At 41.0% G+C, this 24424-nt stretch overlaps 1 protein-coding gene across 9 annotated transcripts in view; it reads right to left on the reverse strand.

The window, feature by feature from the left end:
* LOC121080339 (erbin-like) overlaps positions 1-24424 on the reverse strand; it is a 116784-nt gene that overhangs the window by 37993 nt on the left and 54367 nt on the right. For all 9 annotated transcript variants that reach the window (XM_040578267.1, XM_040578266.1, XM_040578268.1 and 6 more), the window contains 3 exons: positions 18069-18147; positions 17207-17296; positions 7588-7644 (listed from right to left, as the gene is read on the reverse strand). In XM_040578267.1, the coding sequence (XP_040434201.1) occupies positions 7588-7644; positions 17207-17296; positions 18069-18147 (226 nt within the window). The remainder of the gene's footprint in view (positions 1-7587; positions 7645-17206; positions 17297-18068; positions 18148-24424) is intronic.

Below are 24424 nucleotides of genomic sequence, written 5' to 3' on the forward strand. Positions count from 1 at the left end.
GGAAAGTGCTCTACGTTTATGCCATAATGGTGGCCACTTGCCTCAGAGTTAAAGCCAGTGTTTCTACAGAGAAAGCCCCTGAGATGTCTGATGCTTCTACCCAGATGGAACTGATAAGGAAGGAGACTTCAGTACAGGAGATAGGTTGCCATGAGTAACCAGACCCTTATCCTGGAGAAAAGGTAAGTACCTGCACCTAAGGTGTGCACAGGTTGATGATCTGTTGTGTCAGGTGGCTGAGTTGCAAAAAACAGTTAAAAGGCTATGCAGTATTAGAGGGACTGAGACAGGAATAGATAGGTAGTTTTAGGACTATGCTTCTGTAACGGACACCACAGAGCATGAGGCACCTTGGACCCTAGTGACCCACAAAAGCAGGACTCTGCTTCAGTCTTCATCCTCTTGCATCACAACCAGAAACAGATATGAAGCTTTAACAGCTATAGACACCCATGAGCAAGGTCTGCATGGAGAAACTACACACAACAAGGTTACTGCAAAAAGAAACACCAAGTGCTTGTAGTGGGTGACTCTGTTAAGGGGCACTGAGGCACCCATCTGCCAGCCTGACAGGGAGTTGTGTGAGGTACAAAGCCTTGCAGGAGCTAAGATCCAAGATGTTGCCAAGAGGGAGCCACAACTTCTCAAGAGCATGGAGTACTATCCACTGCTACTCTTTCACGTGGGCACAAATGACACTGCAAGCCAGAACCTGGGCAGAACCAAGGAAGATTATAAAGCCCTGGCGGTGCAAGTGAAAAATTCTGGTGCACAGAGTATTTTTCTTCTATTTTACCAGTAGGAGGAAAGGGTGCAGCCAGAAATAGAGGTATAATGTACATCAGCTTCTGGCTTCATGATTGGTGCCATTTTGAGGGGTTTGGTTTCTATGACAAGAGGACATTCTTTGACTATAGCCCATTAGGGAGGGATGGAATCCATCTGTGTAGAAGACACAATGGAATCTTTAGCAACTGGTTGTCCAGCTTGGTGAGGTGGACTTTAAGCTGAAGGACTTGTGTGTGTGTGTACAAAGTGGCAATGCTCACACCACTGCATCCAACTGGGGAATAAGCCAGGCCAACCAGAGCAGCGATATATGTTCCTTAGCTGCCTCCCAAGATGGGTACCAGAAGACCAGCCACCTCAAGGGTGTGTGTGTGGCTATGGTGGATCCACTTGCACCCCTCCTGGGAAACCTGCACACTCAATTACCTCTCTGAAATGCCTGTACACCAATGAATGCAGCATGGGGAATAAACAGGGAGAATTAGAGATCTGTGTGCAGCCGCAGGGCCATGATCTCGCTGCAGTTACAGAGGCATGGTGGGATAGCTTGCATGACTGGAATGCTGTCATGGATGCCTATGTACTTTTCAGGAAAGACAGGCCAGCAAGGCGAGGTGGTGGAGTTGCTCTTTATGTGAGGGAGCAACTGGAATGTATCGAGCTCTGCCTAGGGGTGGATGCAGAACGAGTTGAGAGCTTATAGGTAAAGATTAAGGGGCAGGCCAACATGGGTGACACTGTTGTGGATGTTTGCTACAGGCCACCTGATCAGGAAGAGGAAGTCGATGAGGCCTTCTACAGACAATTGGAGGTAGCCTCACAATCACAGGCCCTGGTTCTCGTGGCGGACTTCAACCACCCTGATAGCTGCCGGCAAGACAACACAGCTGGGCACACACAGTCCATGAGGTTCCTGCAGAGCACTGATAACTTTTTGACGCAGGTGGTGGAGGAGGAACCAAGAAAGCAAGGTGTGCTCCTGGACCTTGTACTCACAAACAAAGGAGGACTGGTTGGGGATGTGAAGGTTAGGGGCGGCCTTGGCTCTAGTGACCATGAGATGGTAGAGTTCAGGATCCTGCGTGGAGGAAGCAGGGCAATAAGTAGGACTGCAACCCTGGACTTCAGGAGAGCTAACTTTGGCCTCTTCAAGGACCTACTTGAAGGAATCCCATGGGTTAGGGCTCTGGAAGGTGGGAGGGTCCAAGAGATCTGGCTCGTATTCAAGCATCACTTCCTCCAAGCTCAAGATAGCTGGATGTCTATGAGTAAGAAATCAAGCAAAGGGGGCAGGCGGCCTGCATGGCTGAGCAAGGAGCTTCTGGCAAAATTCAAACAGAAGAAGGAAGTTTATGGGATGTGGAAAAAGGGACAGGCCACTTGGGAGGAATGTAGGGATGTTGCCAGAACATGCAGGGAGGCAATGAGGAAGGCTAGGTCCATTTGGAATTAAATCTGGCAAGAGATACCAAGGACAACATGAAGGGCTTCTTCAAGTACATCAGCAGGAAAAGGATGACTAGGGAAAATGTGGGCCCACTGCTGAACGAGGTGGGTGCCCTGTTGACAAAGGACACAGAGAAGGCAGACTTACTGAATGCCTTCTTTGCTTCAGTCTTCACTGCCTAGGCTGGCCCTCAGGTTTCCAGGACCCTGGAGGCAAAACAGGAAGTCTGGAGAATGGAAGACTTTCCCTTGGTCGAGGAGGATCATGTTAGAGATCACTTAAGCAAACTTGACACCCACAAATCCATTTGCTTCAATGGGATGCACCCCTGAGTGCTGAGGGAACTGGCAGATGTTATTGCCAAGCCATTCTCCATCATCTTTGAAAGGTCATGGAGGACAGGGGAGGTGCCTGAGGACTGGAGGAAAGCCAATGTCACTCCAGTCTTCAAAAAGGGCAAGAAGGAGGACCCAGTCAGCCTCACCTCCATTCCTGGAAAGATGATGGAACAGCTCATCCTGGAGGTCATCTTGAAGCACGTGGAGGAAAAGAAGGTTATCAGGAGTAGTCAACATGGATTCACCAAGGGGAAATCATGCCTGTCCAACCTGATAGCCTTCTATAATGGAATGACTGGCTGGGTAGACGAGGGGAGAGTGGTGGATATTGTCTACCTTGACCTCAGCAAGGCTTCTGACACTGTCTCATAGGTAAGCTCAGGAAGTGTGGGTTAGATGAGTGGACAGTGAGGTGCATTGAGAACCGGCTGAATGGCAGAGCTCAGAGGGTTGTGATCAGTGGTGCAGAGTCCAGCTGGAGGCCTGTAGCTACTGGTGTTCCCCAGGGGTCAGTACTGGGTCCAGTCCTGTTCAACTTGTTCATCAATGACCTGGATGGAGGGACTGAGTGTACCCTCAGCAAGTTTGCTGATGATACTAAACTGGGAGGAGTGGCTGATACACCAGAAGGTTGCGCTGTCATTCAGTGAGACCTGGACAGGCTAGAGAGTTGGGTGGAGAGGAACCTCATGAAGTTCAACAAAGGCAAGCGTAAGGTCCTGCACCTAGAGAGGAACAACCCCATGCACCAGTACAGGCTAGGGATTGACCTGCTAGAAGGCAGCTTTGTAGAGAAGGCCCTGGGAGTTCTGGTGGACAGCAAGTTGCCCATGAGCCAGCAGTGTGCCCTTGTGGCCAAGAAGGCCAATGGGATCCTGGGGTGCATTAGGAGGAGCGTGGCCAGCAGGTTGAGGAAGGTTATCCTCCACCTCTACTCTGCCCTGGTGAGGTCGCATCTGGAGTGTTGTGTCCAGTTCTGGGTTCCCCAGTTCAAGAGAGACAGGGAACTACTGGAGGAGGGTCCAGCAAAGGGCTACAAAGACGATTAGGGGAACTGGAACATCTCCCTTGTGAGGAAAAGCTGAGGGAGCTGGGCCTGTTTCGCCTGGAGAAAAGAAGACTGAGAGGGGATCTTACCAATGTCTACAAATATCTTAAGGGCAAGTGTCAAGAGGATGGGGCCAGGCTCTTTTCAGTAGTGCCAAGCAACAGGGCAAGGGTCAACGGGCACAAACTACAACATAGGAAGTTTCATCCGAATATGAGGAAAAGCTTCTTTACTTTGAGGGTGCCAGAGCACTGGAACAGGCTGCCCAGAGAGGCTGTGGTGTCTCCTTCTCTAGAGACATTCAAAACCTGCCTGGATGCAACTCTGTGCAACCTGCTCTAGGAGAACCTGCTTTAGCAGGAGGGTTGGACTAGATGATCTGCAGAGGTCCCTTCCAACCCTGACCATTCTGTGATTCTATGACTGTCACACAAAGAGTACACTGCAAGACATGTACAGATTAATTTACAAAAAGCTGAAGATCACTAGAGTCATCCTTATTATGATAAATAGTAACTCTGAAGTTACTTTTCTTTTGAATGCCTTTCACCTCCAGTCATAATCAGCTTTTTCAGTAGCCACAGGCTCATTAACTACATGTTTTTCTCCTAAATAAAGACCACTACCTAATGATTAGATAAAACAGAAGAGACCGCTGTTGAATCACAATAACTACCAATGCCTTTCTCCCTCTCCAGGCTGCTGACAAAGTTGTTTCCATATGATATGGTCTGGAATCCTAATTATTCCTCAGGTCCTACAACAAATCAGATGACTAAATTTGATTTCATGACACATCAATAGGGCAAAGATTAAATCAGTGACTGAAATAAAGTAAAATCCATTCTTTCAAGCTGTGTTTTGGCAATTTTCTCTCTCTAATATCTCTTTGGTTTTCTGTATTGTTTAAGAGCAACGATACCTTCAGACAAAATGCAAACAAAGCTTTTCATACAGTGAAAATGTAAAACAGGAAAAGTCAACGCTAAAGAAAGAGGAATACAGGACTGGAAAGAAAAATTTACTAGATCGCTGAGTTACACCTATTTCTATCTCTGCCACAGCATTATGTAATGCCTTTCATAAACTAAAAAAATTGTTTCATAATCCATATTATTGAATTTGCTGTCAAATCAATCCAACACTAACAGAACAGGTAGTTTAAATTATGCCTCAGATTCTGATGCTGTAAATAGTCAAATTCACTAAGGGTAACAATACCACTTACTTCAAGTAGCATAAAATTCAAGAGGTGTGAGTGATAGGCAAGATAAGGCCCTGAATCATTGCAATTACACCTTCAAATAACTTGCTCCTTTCTAAAAAGGTTACTCTATTGACAATTAGCCAACAGACAGAAGCTTAAAAAAATAATCAATGATACCTTTTTATATTTGCATCAGACCATTTTCCCAACTTCCAGCTACCTATCAGATAAAGGTCTCTAAAACAATCTCTGCATGTTTTTGCTTTCCTTTCAGCAGAAATATTTTTATTAAGATGGTTTGCATTTTAATACTGTCAGTTTTGCATTCTCTAGCTGTGGATAAGCTCCAATCAAAATTATGCATTTGGCACAAAGCAAGGTTGATTTAGTGTGTTGGCATTAATTACCCATTTTTATTAACAGTCTTTCAAGTGCTTTATGCTTTAGTGTTAAAAATTATGTGCGTGTTTAATTCAGCAAGAGAGCTAGCTGATTTTGTAGAAGTTTATCCAAATACACCTCTCATTACAAATAAGAAAAGTAGCAGCTAAAAGTATGAAAATATTATGAAGGAGAGAAAGACAGGGAAAATATTGGTATTCTATAGCAAAAATATTAGCATACACTGCTACATCTTATTAGCTTCAAAACCTCCCCTTTGGATTTTCTACACTATCTAAACTGTAAATCAGGTTCCTTTTAAAACACATACGCAGGTTTGGGAAACTGTAAGTTCAAATTTCCCATTGGCTTCTGTTCTGACATAATAAAGGCAGGCAACAGATGCCTTTGTTGGCCAGGTCAACTGCTACACAGTTGTATCATCCTGAAAGGCAGATTCACCTCTTGCATGCTATGGACACCACAATATTTTTTTTCTCTCCAGTGTACATCATACATAATCGATATATTTTTCCAGTGCCTCACTGTAGCAAAATGCATATTAATGTGTTTGAATTAATACATTTAAAAAGTAGTCTCAAAAGCTTTAATTTCCCCTAATTGAACCACAAGAGTACCAGAAGAGAATAATAAAGGTGGCAGCTCAGCATGTACTGTATGTAGATTGTTATGGAGGTGCTGCAGAGGACATCATCATGACAGCTGCTGTTTAGTTTTTAAGCAAGGATGAAACCCCTGAAATCAACAAAAAATTTTCCAGCAACTTCAACGGAAGTGTTTGGCTTAAATACATTACAGCATTTGTTTAAGTGTCTCTTATCACTACAAGAGACCTCCATAAACTACTCTTTTTAAAATACTGCATGTAATTAATGCTATTAGTGTTAATTGTGGCAATTAAGGTCAGAGTAATTTTATAAATTTTAATTATTGCTACTGTTTCACAGTTGGGAGTAACTTAATTTACAGAGCTTCTACCCAAATTACATGTCCTCTAATTTTTTCTACTGAAAAAAAGATAGAGAGTATTTATATAACATGAATGAGTAGAATATTTAATACTTGGAAGATTTAAATTCACGCATTCTGACGTTATACATTTCATTCCAGATGCGAGTTTTGGCATTTTTATGCACCACAGTATGGTATCTAGGCACATAAAAAAGGAATTCCAATGGAACATACCCCTTGTTCATGTCTTAGGCACATAGTTAGCTAGAGTCACTAGAAAAGTTGGCTGTTGTACTTAAAGGGCTGGCAACTCACACTTCAGCCTACTGCATGGAAGTCTCTGCTAGCATATGAGCTGGACAGAAGGAATATTCAATTGATAGGACTCCTCTTTTCCACCAAAACATCTGAAACCAATACCTCTCTTTACCAGTGTCTGTTGCCAGAGGAGGACTCCTTTCATTGCACACTACAACATATTCAGGACTCTACAGCTAGTTATTCACATCCCATCTTTGGGATCTCTGTTTCTCTCTTCACTGATCTTTTATACCTCTGATAACCCACTTAGACCTCCAGGGTCCAAATCAGAAAATTCAGAGCATTGCTCTAGCTCACAGAAAGTTGCAGGAACTGCAACACCATCAACCTGGGTTTCTTTGATGAAGCAAGTGAGAGTTGCAAGGCAGGGCTTAGAAAGGTGTTAGATTTTAAAAGATAAGTACAATTGCATTTACTGTTAAAAGAAATACTATAACAATTTCCATAACTATTTGACACAATTACAGAAAACATGGCTGACTAATATGCTTTCATTATGTTAAACAAGCCTGTTGCCTTATAGAATACACACTGCATAACAGACTGCAACACAGGAGTTTTTACTTTCTTCAGCAGTGAAGTATATTAAACAGGAAAAAAACTGTTCACATCATGTGAATCTTATTCCCTCAGTCATTCTGAGCAAGCATCTCAAACTCCAGATTTGATTTAGAGATAATGCCTAAGTTTCAGGCACTCAGCCATCAGAACAGTACTCAGACAGGCATCTGAGCACCAATACAATGCTGTGTGCAAAAAGCATCAGACACCTCAGAATGATCATCCTGAAGTGCTTACAGGCTGACTTAAAAGCCTGATAGGTGGGTCAGAAATACAGAGCTGGAGAGGGACAGAAAATTTTCAAAAATCTCTGAATAGGCAAACAACTGAATAGGAAGACCAGGGAGCCTGAAGAGAGATATAATTTCAGCAGTATGAGGGGAAAGTTCCTTGTGAGAACTTAGTCCAGTTACTTAGCTACACATTTTAAGCCGTGACCTACTTTTCGATATGCACTACATTATTAGTATAACTACAGAAAAACTCTTCCAAAGTATTTTAAATAAATTTCATACATACTTACTTTGGCAATATTTTTAACTGGTTTTCTCTAAGTTCCAATACCTGTAGTTTAGTTAATCTGTAACAGAAAGGCATAACAATTTATCACAATATACTGTATTCGCAAAATATGACAAACAGAATGGACAACCTTCTCTAGAAGGGAAGAATAGTAGTCCTTTCTCTTTGGAGACTGCAGATGATGCTTTTTATAGCCCTAATGATGAACTTAAAACATCAACAGCAGAACTGTAGCTCTTGGCCGCTTTTGGTATTAGATCATCCCCATTACCAGCTCAGATTAGGGGAAGCCTCTGAAAAGGTAAATAGTTCAACAACCCTGGAGAACAAGGAAGATCTGCCTAATAAGATACCAATTCTTAACATTAAGAAGAAATTATTCACCACCACCACCTTTCTGATGTATCGCACAACTCTGGATACCTGCTCAGCTTCTTACAGTTTTGTAGTAGGGATCTTTTTGAACACTGGTCTAAAAATAAAGTAGCACATTCAATCAACTCCAAACACCTTTATTTTGAGAAGGCTTCAACATTCAAACACTGCATTAGGCTCCAGTTGGTGTTTTACATTGATGACAGGGAAAATAGCTAGAGAGTTTGTAGTTTCTCTTCACAACGTGTATGCAGCCAAATTTCTCAGTTGAAAGCAGTAGAAGCAAATCTCCATTCATATGCTAAACTACACATATGTATGCTCACACTTCGTTGACTTTAGCCAGAACTCACTGTACTACACTTCTAATAAGCTAATTCTGTAAACTTAAAGACTGCCTTTGGTGACAGAAAGGTTCATAGCTTTGTGACCTTGTTTCATGTTCTACTCACTCCAGCTAACCCTAAGAGATTGGAGATACAAGTATCCAAGTTCTTATGTGTAGAGCTACACAGAGGCTACTAGGGAAACATTTTCAACCTGTCCTGGCTGGGAGATTCAGGCTATATCTAAACTAGTAATTTTCTTGCAGTAGTTGATGAGAAATATTGGCCTGAAGCAGTTGTCACCTCTTTCATTATGACTGGGAGAGTTAATTCAAGTTTAATATAATAGTACACATGAAATAGCCTAGCTGCTCTTTAAATTGCTGGTGTAAATGCCCATGCTAAGCATCTTGAATTGCTATAATGGAACTGAAAAAACTGGGGTTTAATTCAGAAAAGAAATACAGACAGATAATTAGTCTGCCTATACTAAAGGATAAATAAAAGTCATAGTGACAGAATGTATATTTCCTCTGCCATTCTATCACAAAGATTTGTTATACTCATAAGGAAACATTTCATTTCTCAACTGTAAAAACCCATAACCACAGAAATATGTATACATCACCTAAACACAAAGATATAAGGGAATATTATTCAACTTTAAGTATACCTGGTATAATGGTCTCAACAAAATTACTGTTGTAGGACTGTTATTTTATGTAACCAACTTAGGTTGCTTTTAAAATGTAGCTCAACTTTTATTTAAAACAAAATCTCTACATGAACACTTTGCCAGAATAATATCAATATTCTTCCTAAATCTGATTTCCTTAATTATACAATCTGTAAAACTGTAGAAGAAATATATAGCAGGTATACTTAGAAACTCACTGTTCAACAGCAGTCATTCCTTGGAAAGCTAAAAAGTATTCCAGAGAGAGATATTCTTTATTTTTCACCTCCCTTGAAGTTTTGCTAATGCAGAAATATTTTTTAAAAAATCATAACTAAAATATAAAGGCAACAGGACTGAAACACATACATCCTATAGCAGGTTGCATTTTGCAAAAGTTTCAGCAAAATTGCATATATTTAACTAAATTCAGCCCCAAATTTGATCATCATTGTACATTTATGTAAAAAGATATCCCAAAGTAGATACTACTAAAAATATCTACCACTGCAAATACTACTGGCAAACTGTTGAGAAACAAGATTAAAAGTAAATTCATTGCAACATCACAGTAAAAAGTCTCTGGAAGCAATACCTCACTAAAGGCAAGATTCTCAAAGTTCTTAAAATTTCACTGAAGATAAACTCTTTGCTTAAACATCCATCAGTAAATAATGTTTCCCATTTAAAGCCCTGTCTCAACATTAGCATGCAGTGAGCTTAAAGTTTAGAATGCTCTGCTTATATATTTGTATATGTAAATGCAAATATACATGATGCATTTAGATACAGTAGATACAGCTTTCTTAGGTAAGCACAAGCAATTCTCAGACTTCTGTGCAATGGCATAAAGGCTAATTCTAGGATCTGGGCCAATATTAACACATTCAAATTAGAATTTGGGAGTAGAAGAAAAAAAATAATCAATCAAACAAAAAAACCCAACCCACACTTTATCACCTCAGAATTTCAAAGGAATTGGCATATTTAATCAAAAAGTCTGGTGATTTTTAATAAGTCTAACAGGTTGGACTGGTACAACAGCACTGAAGGACAACAAGTATGTAATGCTCATAAAGAAGGGAAAAAAAGATTGAATAACCACAACCACAAAATTATGCAAAGCTTTAGCACAAATTTTGAAGGAGAGAACAAAACATAGAGGTAAATGTAATAAAATGCTGCATGTATATACTAAAAGTAGTTTGCATTACACAAAGTTTTCTTTCCTAAGCAACAGGCTGAATATTACTAACAGAGGTGCTCAAAGACCCATTTTGGGACTATCCTAAACAATATTTTTTAACAGCAATTTTAAAGGACAGAAAAATGTTTAAGTTGGTTGATGCCATAGAGGACAGTCACAGACAATACAGTGAATTATTAGGACACTAGGGGAAAAAACTGTAAAACCTTAAGGACTGAAAAATATAGAAAAGGGTCAAGATGTCACAGTACTAAGTCAAGTACTTATGATTTCCTTGTAGAGTCATCAGTCATTTCTAACTGAGCTGTCCAATGCATTAGTCAATTGTGGAAAATGGCACAAGGCAGCTGCAAAAAGGACTAGTGGAACACTAGACTATAACCGGAGACATTTCCAAGAGAAACAAGAAGATAAACATGACATTGTACAAGCCATGAAGAGATCTCAATTTGAATTCTAAATATAGCTACATACACTGCCATCCGAAGAAAAAAAAAATTAAAATTAAAAGTAGTTCCAAGATCTATTAATATGACCAGGCACAAAGGGAAACCTGCCATACCAGAGGGAAACAATTTTGTTTAGTCTAACAAAAAGAAGTATATGGTAACACTATAAAAACAGTAGGTGAGAGAATGAGGGACAACACTTATGAGGACAGCAATTAAACTGTGGAACAAATGAATATAAACGGTCAGAGAGTAACTGATGTGGGAAACCAGGTTTCTAACCTGAACTAGTGGAAAAGAGACCGTGACACATGGACCAGAAAACTAGCTACCTTCAATATAGCATTGGCTTAGTTTTTAAGAGGCATTATTGCCTATACTTGCCAGTAAAAGCAGGCAACAGAACTCAATTACTTCACGCATTCCCATCAAATGAAGAGAAACAGCTATAAAGCTATATACAAAACAACTGATGCACCAAAGTGAAAGCAGCTGAAGGCTTGTCCTGGATGGGAATAATTAACAATGCACTAAATGTCTCAAAAGCTTCTACCAGAGTTAATTCTCATATTCCAAAGTACAAGCTGTATATCAGACCATTTGCACCAGCAAGTGTTTATACTTAGTTTTAAAGCTGCTGGGGTGCCAGAGCAATCTGATCACTTACAAAAACAAAAATAGTTAACGTCAAAGGGATCTGAACCTTACTTTGAATTGACATGTTACCAAATTCATTGTTTTCTAATATATTTGATCTAAACATTATCTTCCTATACAATAGTATTTATTTTGTGCATTACTGTACCATTAAGCAGGTAAACTTATAAAAATACCTTGAATTAATTTAAAAACTGATAAGAAAAGTCTTAATTTCAGGTTCACTCTCCTGGCTAAAAGCTAGGATGCTGCAAGTCACTATTTCTGTTTAAAAAACCACGGCTGAATACTTCATAGCTATTAAAGAGAAACACTACACTAGAGAACTGGCTTTCAAGTTGCCTTCATTAACTAATTTATTCTTAAGCAGTTAGTAATTAATGACTCCACCATTTACCTAGCCATTAAGCAAGAGAACAGGACAGTGAAGAATAGAAAACTATAAGTAATGAGGATTTTTAAAACTACATGTAAGATTAACTTCTTTGAAGACCAGCTGTGTGTATTGGCTCTGGCTGAGATGGAGCTAATGTTGCCCACAGCAGCCCTCACAGTGCTGTGCTTTGTATTGGTAGCCAGAAAGGTGGCGATAACACACCAGTGTTTTGGCTACTGCTGAGCAGTGCTCCCACAGCATCAAGGCTGTCCCTCCAACCTTTCCCCCTCACCAGTAGGCTGGGGGTGGCAAGATCTTGGGAGGGGACATAGCCAGGACAGCTGACCCAAAGTGACCAACAGGATATTCCATACCCCATGACGCCTGATCAGCAATAAAAGGTAAGAGAAAGGAGGGGGGAAGGAGGGGGGGGGAAAGTGGGATTCATTATTAAGGCATTTCTCTTCTGAAGCAACTGCTATGCGTTCCCAGGAAGTGGGTGGACATCGCCTGCTGATGGGAAGCAGAGAATAATTTATTTTTGTTTTCCTTTGCTTTGGTGCACGGCCTTTGCTATTGCTTTATTAAACTGCTTTTGTCTTGACCCACGAGTTCTTTTCCATCTTATTTTCTCCCTCCCCTGTCCTGCTGAGGAGGGGAGTGACAGAGCAGCTTGGTGGGCACTTGGCGGCCAGCCAAGGTCAACCCACCACAGTCCTTTTTGGCACCTAACATGGGGCACAAGACAGCAGCAGTTTTGTATTGTGTGCTATAGCTATAGTAATCATTAAGTGGCAAGCTTCTGTGTGGGTCATGGAGTTTGCTGGCTGCCCTGCTTGTCTATTTTGCTGAGCTTGTGAACATGCTAGTACAAACAATGGCTGTGTGCTTCTTTGCCTTGGCATTGATGGCCTTACTGTGCTGGGGGAGGCATCTCGTGGAGAGGATGATGGAACACATCCTCCTGCTCTTCCTACCTGGCATCTCTGTGGGTGGTGTTATTACACAGGCTCCTGAGGTCCTTGTTCACCCTTACGTGAGCTGTTTAATACTAATTAACACAGTTGGCATACTGTGGGGTTTGTGGAATCTGATGTCACCCTGGTGTAAGAGGAGACAACTTTTGGGTGAGGCAATACTGAAATGTGCCTCGAGGTGGCCAGTCCCTGGGTGGCAGGGTGTGTGGAAGGATTTGGGGAGGTATGTAGGACAGTTATCACCTCCCATAGCCTGGGACTTTACACCTGAACACGCAAGCAACCCTGGCAAACTGACACGCCACCTGATAGAAGGATGCTTTGCCCGGCCCAATGAAAACCAGCAGCTTCTGGCACTGTACTGGGGCCTGGCCTGTGCCTATTGAGCCACAGTTCAGTACTCTCAGAAGACTGTGGTTAAGGCACGGACCCAAACCACCTCTGAGAACATGTTGACTGAGACTGGGGTGCAAGCTACATCTGAGGACATGATAGTAGAGCTAGGGACCCAAACTGCATTTGAGGACACCATGGTTGAGGTAGGGACCCAAACAACAACAACTAGAGTAATTGCCCCCAGTAGTGAAAAAGAAACAGTGGACAAGGAGAACAACAGGTCCATATCATCGATTACTAAGGGAGGAGGAAGAAGAGGAAAGGTTTGATCAGGAAGCCAGTCCTTCGGCAAAGAACTGGGAGGAATGAGTGAGATAATTTAGGCAGGAAGCAGAAACTGCCCGGTCCCTGACCTCATCGGAACTTTGAGACATGTAGAAGATGTCCACAGCCGCCAGCCAGGTGAGAGGATTGCTGCCTGGCTGCTCCGGTGCTGGGATAGCGGGGCCGACAGTCAGCAACTGGAAGGTAAGGAAGCCCAACAGCTGGGATCCCTTGCTAGAAACCAGGGTATTGAGAGAGAAGTTGGAAAAGAGGCCGCAATTTGCAGTCTCTGGAGACAGCTCCTCTCAAGTGTGAGGGCAAGATATCCGTTCAAGGAAGATCTTGTGAACTCCCCAGGAAAGGGGACTACCTCAGACAAAGGTATCCAGTACCTGAGAGAATGAGCGGTGCTGGAAGTCATTTACGGTGATCTAGACAATGATGAGGTCTCCAGAAATCCAGATTACATCCTGTGCATATAGGCCATGTGGAGGAAGGGGGGTCCAAAATGCCCAGATACAGATGCACCAATTGTGGAGAAAGTGTCTTCTTGGCTCCAAAACTTTGAAGAAAATCTCTGTCCCTCCTCATCCCTATGGGCCAGCACCTCAGCTGTCAGGGGCACCCCAAGAAATCAGTCCCCTCCTGCCCCGGTCAGAGGGAAAGGGAGACCCAGGCGCATGCTGCGTGGCGCACAATGGTTCTTCCAGTGTGGCCGGGGGAGGACATGAAGGAGTGGGATGGTGAACCCACCTTTAAGCTGGAAGCTCATGTACGCTAACTGAGAGGGAAGACAGCTGTTAGGAAGGGGTCACCCAAGAAGACTGTCAGCATAGTGGCTGTAGAGACACAAGAAGTTAATCAGCAATATCTCCCAGACACGGAAGAACTGAGATCACCTCCCTTGATCCTGACAAGGGGACTTCTTGTCTGGCACTGCAAGGGTCAGACAGTGAATACTGTGACCAGGAACAGAGGGCCCCTGTTTTGGTCCAGGAGGAGGAAAGGAATGGCCGGGTATACTGGACCGTGTGGATTTGATGGCCTGGCACATCAGACCCACAGAAGTATAAGGCTTTGGTAGACACTGGTGCACAGTGTACGCTGGTGCCATCAGGGTATAGGGGCACAGAACCCCTCTGGATCCCTGGAGAGACAGGGGGGTGCCAAGAATTGTCTGTATTGGAGGCTGAAGTGAGCTTATAAGGGGACAAATGGCAAAAACACTCTACTGTGAGTGGTCCAGAGGCTGCTTGTATCCTTGGCATAGACTACCTCAGCAGAGGGTACTTTAAGGACCCAAGGTGGTACCAATGGGCTTTTGGTGTAGCTACTGTGAATACAGAGAAGGTCAAACAGCTATCTACCCTGCCTGGCTTCTCAGAAGATTCCTTTGTTGTGGGGCTGCTGCAAGCTGAAGAACAACAGGTGCAAATCGCTACTAGGACGGTGTACCAGTGGCAATATCACACAAACCAAGACTCCCTGGCTCCCATCCATGAGCTAAGGAGAGTGATCAGCAAGACTCACTCACCTGAACAAAGTCACACCACCACTGAGTGCTACTGTACCAGACATGTTAGAGCTCCAATACAAAGTGGAGTCGAATACAGCCAAGTGGTATGCTACATTTGACATTGCTAATGCGTTTTTCTCAATCCCTTTGGCAGCAGAGTGCAGGCCACAGTTTGCTTTCACATGGAGGGGTGTCCAACACACCTGGAATTGTCTGCCCCAGGGGTGGAAGCACAGCCCTACCATTGGTCATGGACTAATCCAAACTGCACTGGAAAAGGGTGATGCCCCTGAACATCTATAATACATTGATGACATCATTGTGTGGGGCAACAAGGCAGAAAAAGTGTTCGAGAAGGGAAAAAGAGTGATTCAGGTTCTTCTGAAAGCTGGTTTCACCACAAAGAAAAGCAAGGTCAGGGGACCTGCACAGGAGATTCAGTTCTTGGCTATAAAATAGCAGGATGGATGCCATCATGTACCTCTGGATGTGGTCAACTATGTCTCCAACAGCTAACAAGAAGGAAAAACAAGCTTTCCTAGGCCTTGTGGGGTTCTGGAGAATGCACATTCCAGGTGATAGTCAGTTTGTGAGCTCTCTCTATCGAGTAACCTGGAAGAAGCACTATTTTGAGTGAGGCCCTGAGCAACAACAAGCCTTTGAGCAGATCACACAGGAAATAGCTCGTACAGTAGCTCTTGGGCCTGTCTGGACAGGACCAACTGTGAAAAATATACTCTACACTGCAACTGGGGAGCATGGTCTCACCTGGAGCCTCTGGCAGAAAACATCAGGAGAAACCCAAGGTCGACCATTATGGTTTTGGGGCCAGGGGTGTTGAGAATCAGAAGCCCACTACACCCTGACTGAAAAAGAGACACTAGCAGCATGTGAGGGCATTTGAGCTGCTTCAGAAGTTGTTGGTACAGAAGTGCATCTCCTTTTGGCACCGCAGATGACTGTGCTACACTGGACGTTCAAAGGAAACATCCTCTCTACACATCACACATCTAGCACTACGTGGAGTAAGCGGGTAGCGTTGATTATGCGGCAAGCTTGACTGGGGAAACCCAACTGCCCAGGAATTTTGGAAGACACCATGGACTGGCCCGGGGGCAGAGATTTTGGAGCATTGCCTGAGGAGGTGGCTTGTGCCCAAGAGGCATCACCATAGAATGAGTTATCAGAAGATGAAAGGTGTTATGCTTTGTTTACTGATGGATCCTGTCTTGTGGTAGGAAACTACAGAAGTGGAAAGCTGCTGTGTGGAGTCCCACGTGACAAGTCATTGAGGCCACTGAAGAAGATGCGTCAAGCCAGTTTGCAGAAGTGAAAGCCATCCAACTAGCCCTAGAGATTGCTGAATGAGAAAAGTGGCCAGTACTCTATCTCTATACTGACTCCTGGATGGTGGGTAATGCCCTATGGGCGTGGCTACAGCAGTGGAAGAAGAATACTTGTCAGCACAGGGGTAAACCCATCTGGGCTGCTGCACTGTGGCAGGACATTGCTGCCTGGATAGAAAACATGGCTCTAAAGGTATGTCATGTAGATGCTCACATGCCCAAATGCCGTGCCACTGAAGATCACCACCACCATGAACAGGTAGACAAGGCTGCCAAAACTGAAGTAGCTCAGGTGGACCTGGACTGGGAGCATAAGGGTGAGCTATTTGTAGACTGATGGGCCCATGAAACATTGGGACATCTAGGGAGAGATGCAACATACAGATGGGCTTGTGATCGAGCAGTGGACCTGACCATGGAGGCCATCACACAGGTCACTCATGAATGTGAAACGTGCTGCAATCAAGCCAGACACGAGTGAAATCTCCCTGGAATAGAGGGCGGTGGCTGGCTTCTTCCTTTTAGCAATATTATCCTTTTATTTTTGTTCCCAAGATCTAATCTGTTTTAATTAGGTAGGTGTTTAGTCTTTGTCTCTTAGTCAGCGCACCATAAATATGCTGTCTCTCAAAGATTCCTGACAACAAGGCAGTCGAGAATTATAGATGTGCATGAAGGAATCTGTGCATCCAGGAGAGGACAAGTGGAATTACATATGTCATTATTTCCTCCACTGCAAGTACTAAATGATTACCAAGCCATTTTTCAAAATACTAGTCTCCCATACTTATCAGACTTGTTTTGTAGAAGAAGCAAGTATGTACATGAGGTTTAGTTCTTGGGTCTTTATAAGCATTCTGTCTGTCCTTCAAAAGTCCAATTTAAAAAATGTTGATAAAGGTTTGAGGTTTTTTATAACTAATATGTGGCAAAAATGGATTGGCAATGTACACTTCTTCCCCTCCTCCAGTTCACACTTTGTTTAAGAAGCAGCAGAAACTGCTCTGCATAATTTTAAAAGTAAATATAGATACTAAGTTTCAAATTCAACTTACCTGCCAAAGTTGGCTGGCAAAAACTCAAGAAAAGCATCATTCAGGTACAGCTGTGTTAGGTTTAACAGTTGGGAAAATCCATCTGGAAGCCTATATAGAAATAATGTAGTACCTTTGTTTCAGTTATATTCAGGGCATTAAGTCATATTTTCTTAAACAACAGTTTAGTATTGAAGTCCTACATACTGATAACATTAAAATTAAGGTTGTACCAGAATTTCTACAAAATTGCACTAGATACCTGTTCACTAGAAAAATAATTTTGAAACTGATCTTAAGTATTGAGGACAATATGTACAGGCAATAAAAACTACAAACAAATGTAGTATTGTATTTGTGATTTCCTGCCACCTGATGTGGAGGTGGCATTCATTAGATAGATAAATTAAGATAAATTAAAACCTATGCAACAACTTTTCCCCCAGAAGAGTTACCTTGTGCAAAGTTTATATTTCTGGCAATGCTACTTCCGGCAAATTATTTTTCTCACTATAGAAGGTGACAGGAAAATCTACTCACATAAGCTGAGTTTGAAAGAAGTCGTACAGGTTTTAGAGTAAAATTTATTATTAAGAAACAAAACTCTGTGTATTTCTCTAACTTCACAGAGAAGTGATGGACTTAAAGCTGAGAAAGCCACATGGCATGATGTAGGATTGCTCACATAGCCTATTAACTTGGGCAAAATATTTTACTGACAGCTATATACTGTATCACAGTGCAATGAGGTTAATGAAGATACTTCTCAGGTAATTCTGCTCCTTGTCTCCAAAGGTTGGCTCACAAAAAGTTGTCTGGGCCATGCTTGAGACTTGGTAGTGTTTGCATAAAATACAAAAAATGACAAAATTTACAAACTTACTTTGAAATTGGATTTACACTGGCCTCAACAACTGCCAAGACTTTACAATTTTTTATATTTTCTGGAAACTCCTGTATGCCTGCAAGATAAAGGGAGAGGTGGGAAACATTCATTTAGCAACCAGTGGACGGGTTCTCTGATATTTAATTTTAGATACAGTTTTCATTAAAAAAACACTCTTATACAATATCAATTCTTTTACTATTTATTCCTAAAGCAATTCATACTGTCACTTAGCAGGCAGCTCAAACAGCATTATAGACACACAGTGCACTAACAATTCCCACTGCTCATTACCAAATATTAAAGTACTTGAGCTTTGTAATGTGCTTAAGATCAGACCCTCAGTCTCAAGTATTTTATTATTTTTTTTAAAGGCATTCATACGCATGGTAGAACAAAGTCAAATGCATGGCTTGTATGACATTTAGGTTAAATGGTAAGGCTTCAAATCCTAAAGTAGGTTTACAGCATTCGTGGTTCTGAACAGATCTCCCAAAACTTGATATATGCTTGGTGTTAGCTTCAAATTATTTGTAGAGAAGGAAAAAAAAAAAGCTGCAGACACATTTATATCTGAAAATTAAAATAATAAGGAAGCTCCTCATATTCTAAGGTTATCTCCAAAAATGTCAGAGTGAATTTGCAACCTACGTATCTGCCAAAATTTGTATTTGTCAGAAGCTGACAAAATAGATCTTGAAAACAGAAGACAAATATTTGCCATGCCAGTAAGAAACCATTCTGCTGCCCAAGACTTTCACCTCAATCTTTACTATAATAATAAACCAAATAAAACTATGGTTATCACATCTGCATTTGCTTTTGCAATGTATCACTACATTGTTCTTATGCCCTGGGGACAGGTGTATTTGTTTTAAATAAACTCATCTTAAGTATAACAAACATTCATACTGCAATCTCTTCACTTGGATTAAGAATATGCTATTTTTTTCAAGAAATACCCATATGCTAATAAAACAAAGTTGGTTTAAAAACAACCGGATTTTCAAGTAACAAATCTTAGCCATCTGTCTTTCAATTATGGCACACAACTGTGTCTGCTTCTAGAGTGCTTTATGAGGTGTGTGGAGAGGGCAGCCTGAACCCAGGGAACAAGACCACTAAAGAACTATGTGCATACTCTCTTTTAGACTAGTGACAGTGTGAAATTTCATGCTGCTCCAAGCAACATTAACTCTTTTACAGTCCAGCTGCAGAGAAAGACAAGGGCAGCATGTCTTCTAATTGAGAGTAGCAGGTGGAACTTGGTTTTGTCTCTTCATGTGTGTGTTCTGAGAATACCAAAGCAGAAAAAAATGTGGTGAAGCATCAACTGCTAAGTAATGTTTTTAATTACATACTTTTAATTACACAATTTCTAATGCTAGCTTAGAGTTTGGTTCTTCCTATGTTTGTGCAGTAACAAGACTGAACTGGTATATTGCACCATGAAAGGTGACAATATCACCTGACAAGAAAAATAGCCACAAAATAAATGCTTTCACAGTAAGTCAATTGGTGATGTTGAGGGGGAAAGTCACTATGCTGACTTTTCTATAAATTCAGCTTGAGTAGAAACTCCAATTCAGCCAAAGTAGCCTTTTAGGTCTTTCTTGACAGGAACCTGTTTGTCATACCAAATGGTTGAAACTTACTTTTGATTCATATCAGGTGTTGTACTCTGTTATTGAGAGGTGAAAGGCAAGAAAAGCACACTAAGCCACACAGTTAATCCAGGTGTTCAAATATCTCTAAGTATCATGGATCCTTTGGGGAAATAGCTTGTTGATCTCAAGGACAATAAAATACAGAAGTGGAGGGGGCTAGGAAGAATTGAAGCATCAACTGTAATATAGGCCAAGATTTCTGACACTTCTGGTTTACTACCATGTGATATTTTTCAAGTCCAAAGGTAGGTTTAAAGAAAGATTAGAAAAGTACCATAGAAAGACTAAAAATATACCTTACCTATTGCTTTTATAGTCTTTGTATTAAGAGAAACACATTTCCATGAAATTTAAATATGTATTATCTTATTCCAGTTGTAGCAAGAAGCCTCTTTCAACCAAGCAAGAATATCCAAACATGCAGATAGAAAGCATCTAACATGACACAGAATCCTGAACCATGGCAGATGCAGAAAAATCTAGCACATAAGAGGCCTGTATAGATGAAGCTATGGACATTTTGTATGAAGTGGTCTTGCATTGACTAAAAATTATGTCAAGACTCCTTTATTGCTGATGATATAACTTTGCCTTCTTAAAATAAATGTCTACAATAATCAAAGTAAACTGCTGCTAAGCTCTTCCTTGGAGTCAGATTTGTGTTTCAGATTCACTCTGTGCCATTAGTTTTGCTGTTTGAATCACATCAAAAGATCCTCTAAGCTTAGTTGTTCTGAAAAATGGTCATACTACTGGGCCTTGGTTTGGTCCTTGGATGAAAGACTGCTCTGGTCCAACGTGTTAAAACTCATGTTTTTAATATTAATATTAGTTTCCACTGCCTGTGTCAAGAATTTATTGAAACACAGAAGACTTAAATCTGTGATAACTACCTAGAAAACAAAACACAGCACATCTGCTAGAGAAGAATGTCAATGTAAACTTACTCTCAAAAGAACAGCCAAATAAAATACTAGCTATCCAAACACAGACATGTTAAATTAGCATGCTTTTGTACATAATCAGAGGACTCTACAGTAGTCTCTTCTTTGACTATGCCTTGGGTAAGAGGCAGCAACAGTTTTAACAACAAATTAACAACAGAAATTCAATCTGATGAGAAAGTCAATGATGAAGAAGCCCATTAATTTAATTCTGCTTGTTCTTAGAGCCAGGATTGTTACATTATATATAGTCATTACCAACTTCACTCAACACTTCAGTATGGATAAGTGGCAGCCATCATTTTAAAAGAGCAGTAAACTGGGAATGACCGCATGAAATACACCTAATGTATGTAAGTACAGATTCAGAAGATAGAAGGAAAAAAAAAGGAGACTGCTCCTCTCTACCAGATGCATTTACTAACTGGCTATACAACCACCTTCAGACACTCACTTTTCCTCAGCTATATCCCTCCTGCATACTAGAAACATGCAGATACTGTTGGATTAGTATTCTTTCAGTTCTCTCACCAATAAAGCAAATTCAAAAAGCAAGTAAGAAAGAGAGAAGGCAGAGAGACACTAGAGAAAGATGAGAGACAAAGGGCTGTAAAGAGCACTTTATAAAAGGAGCTGTTCCTTCTCTGCTTTCCATATACCCTTAGTGCCCTGAATCTTCTTCCCCTGTTAAGAAAGCTCAGGAAATCTCAAGGATCTCTGTGACCACATCTTTCTACACTCCTTTTGTAAGACGTGGACAGGTTCTTCATCCCGCTGTTTCTTACTTTACATGATAACAACCATCATCCCCAACCCATTTCAGTGCTGTAGCTGATTTACAGATCATGCTTACTGTTTTACAAGAAAACCACAAACCCACCACACTTGTAAACTATGACCATTTGCAGAGCACAACAGGAGAAAACTCAATTTGCTGGTAATCTTTAATTCTAACCACCAGATCCACAAACTGAATTGAGAGCAAAGTTATTTTTGTTGTAATTTCCCACAGAAATGAGATTTGTATAATAGCATTTAATATTTACTTGTCTGTTTCTTTCTCCCTGTTTTCCCAAATTTCAGGCACTTTTAAACTCACTAGCTAGTTTTTACCAAGAACAATACTTAAAAAAAAAGGGGTGGGGGGTGGGGGCGGTGGGGGAATGAAGATACAACATGACAGTTGGAAGACTGTTAAGGAAAAATTGGCAGTAAGGTAAGGAAGAACAATCCAAAATTCTTGTCTGGACTGAGCCAAAAGCAGAAAGCATTAATCATTCAGAACTCTACTTGGCAAAAACTCACCAGCTAACCAGCCTAACCTACAGAGTGGTGTTTAATCAGGATCCCAGACCGCATGCCCAAAGAGGATACCAAAAAGGTCATATAGGGATTTTGGGTCAATGGCCATAAGTCTGAAGGTAATCAACTTCAGTTCTGGATCACACAGCACGGTTGAAGTAAGGTATTTCGCTTGATCTTTAACTCTCTCAGATTTTTCACTCAGAAATACTGGCAATTCCAGATTTACAGAAAATTGTGCAAGTTACATCCACTGCTGGCAGAAGCCTTCACTGCAATGGATCCCAGAGCTGACACCCTAGTACACTGCTGTTTCAGCCCTACTGCAGATGGGGGCTTGCTCTGCTGTTCATACTCTAGTCATGTAGTCATATTTTTCTTCACAGTCAAATGCTAAAAGTAGTAGGCCCAAACTTCACTTCGGTTTTTCAAACCATTAGTGCTAGACAGCAGTGGCAGTGCCTCTAAAGTTCCACCTCTTCTCACACAGAAACGTTTTAAACCAGCTTGCCATAAAAAAGTATTACCTCAATTTCCAAAAAGCACAGAGAAAGAAAATCACTAACAAATGAGACCTGCGGAAGCCATATGGGTGATGACCCTAAAGGAAAGGGTTTACAGATGGATATTTCAATTTGTGGGGAATGTGAGGAAAAAAAATTTCTCTCCAAACAACAGGCAGAGCGCCCCACACCAAAAAGCCTTCTTACTGCAAGACAAATGAAACTATAGCCCACTGTACACCCTTCCTACTCTGTACCCCTTACAAGTGTAGAGGGGACAGAGGCAAACATACAGGCTCAGTTTGCATGAATACAAAATCAACCTTAATTAAGTACATTCCTCCCTCAGCTAATCTATTCATCCTGGTCTCAACTTCTGGGCAAGCAGCTATTAGGAAGCAATCTGTTCTTCCACTCAGGCCTCTGCTACAACTGTCCTTCCAGCCACTGTGGATCAAACATGGCAATCAAAATATTTTCAGAGCTCAAAAAAATACACCACAACTCTCCCAAAGATTATGTAAAAGCTGAAAGTTTAAACTGAAAACAAACTAAAGTATCAGTCACAGTCTGTATTCTTATACATTTATATAGTTTGCTTTAATTTAGGATTTCTGCATATCTTCTGAATTAAAAGCAGCATTTTTCATTATTGAAAGTAAGCAGTGTGTTCAAGCCCGATCAATTCACTGCACAATGCTGACTCATCCATCCTTCCTTTTGAAGGTTCGTTACTCTTTCCAAAATTCTTAAAGGAACCTCTGCCACAGCTAGTTTCAGATCAACCAGGATCTCAGGTTTTCAGAAGACACCTAACCAGGTTGTAGGGCAGCAGTAACACCTTCCTGCTCAGAGCTGGAGTTGCAGCTCAGCACAAGGTTGGCCTCCGTGTACAAGGTGGTACTCAGTATGCTAGTAGTCTCCAAACAGCTTAGGAACCTCTGGCTTATTTAGTGAAAACCTATCCTAAATCAATCATTTGAAGGAGCAACTATTGCATATATACTCCTGTTTAGTCCTGCAAACAGATATCCCAAAGCTTTTTGAAACCTGCTATTATGTCACATCAGTTGCTCCTCTTGCACTCTTGTAAGGAAGATGGTGACAACTACTGGAGCACTAAAACTAGTAAAATCCCTTGCAAGTTGGTTTTCTTTGAATATGAGCAATACAGAAGTGTGGTTTTCTGTCTTTCTCTTACTAAATGCAAAAATATATAAGCTTGGAGACACGTGGAAGAAACCTACTTTTCTCAAGAAGTACAACTCAAATAACAAATCTGTCATAGGTTTAACCTATAATTATTAAACTTGTTATAGATTTAATAAAACACAGATTTTAATACATTTATATAGCTTTTCATTCTCTACTATTTCTACTTTGTTTACACAGAAAAATTCCCTTATCAAAAAACATTTGCTTTTATCAAGGAAATCAATAATCTAAAAAAAATCTTACAAAATGTTTACAAAATTCTGAAAACAAATTCTATTGGATTTCCTGATTTTTATTTGAATCAACTTTGCTTGACAAGTATCTACTTATAGCTTAATAAGCAGATTCACCTCTCCATCTTCACTTTACAAAGACCTTTTCTCCAGTTCTACGTGTTCTGAAAGTTTTAAAGTTCCCTTTCTCATTTGTCTTCCCTTTAACGATGGTCACTTTCAGGTTTGTAAGGTATGACTAAACTGGGGGCTGCTTTGTTAAGTTTATACAATGAAAAATAGAAGCTGAATGTTTATTTGGAGGGTTCTTTGGAGTTTTTTGGAAGGGTAAAGTACTGAGGCCTGAGCAACAGGTCCTGAGACAAAGTTGACCTCTTGATGAACCTGCCAACCGAATGTTTTATTTTTATATATATTTTTATATATATATAGTATCCAATCATTAGCAAAATATGCATGATCATTAGTGAAAGACATAGCTTAGACAGA

The sequence above is a fragment of the Falco naumanni genome, chromosome W (genome assembly GCF_017639655.2).
Source record: "Falco naumanni isolate bFalNau1 chromosome W, bFalNau1.pat, whole genome shotgun sequence".
In the NCBI taxonomy this organism is placed as follows: Eukaryota; Metazoa; Chordata; class Aves; order Falconiformes; family Falconidae; genus Falco; species Falco naumanni.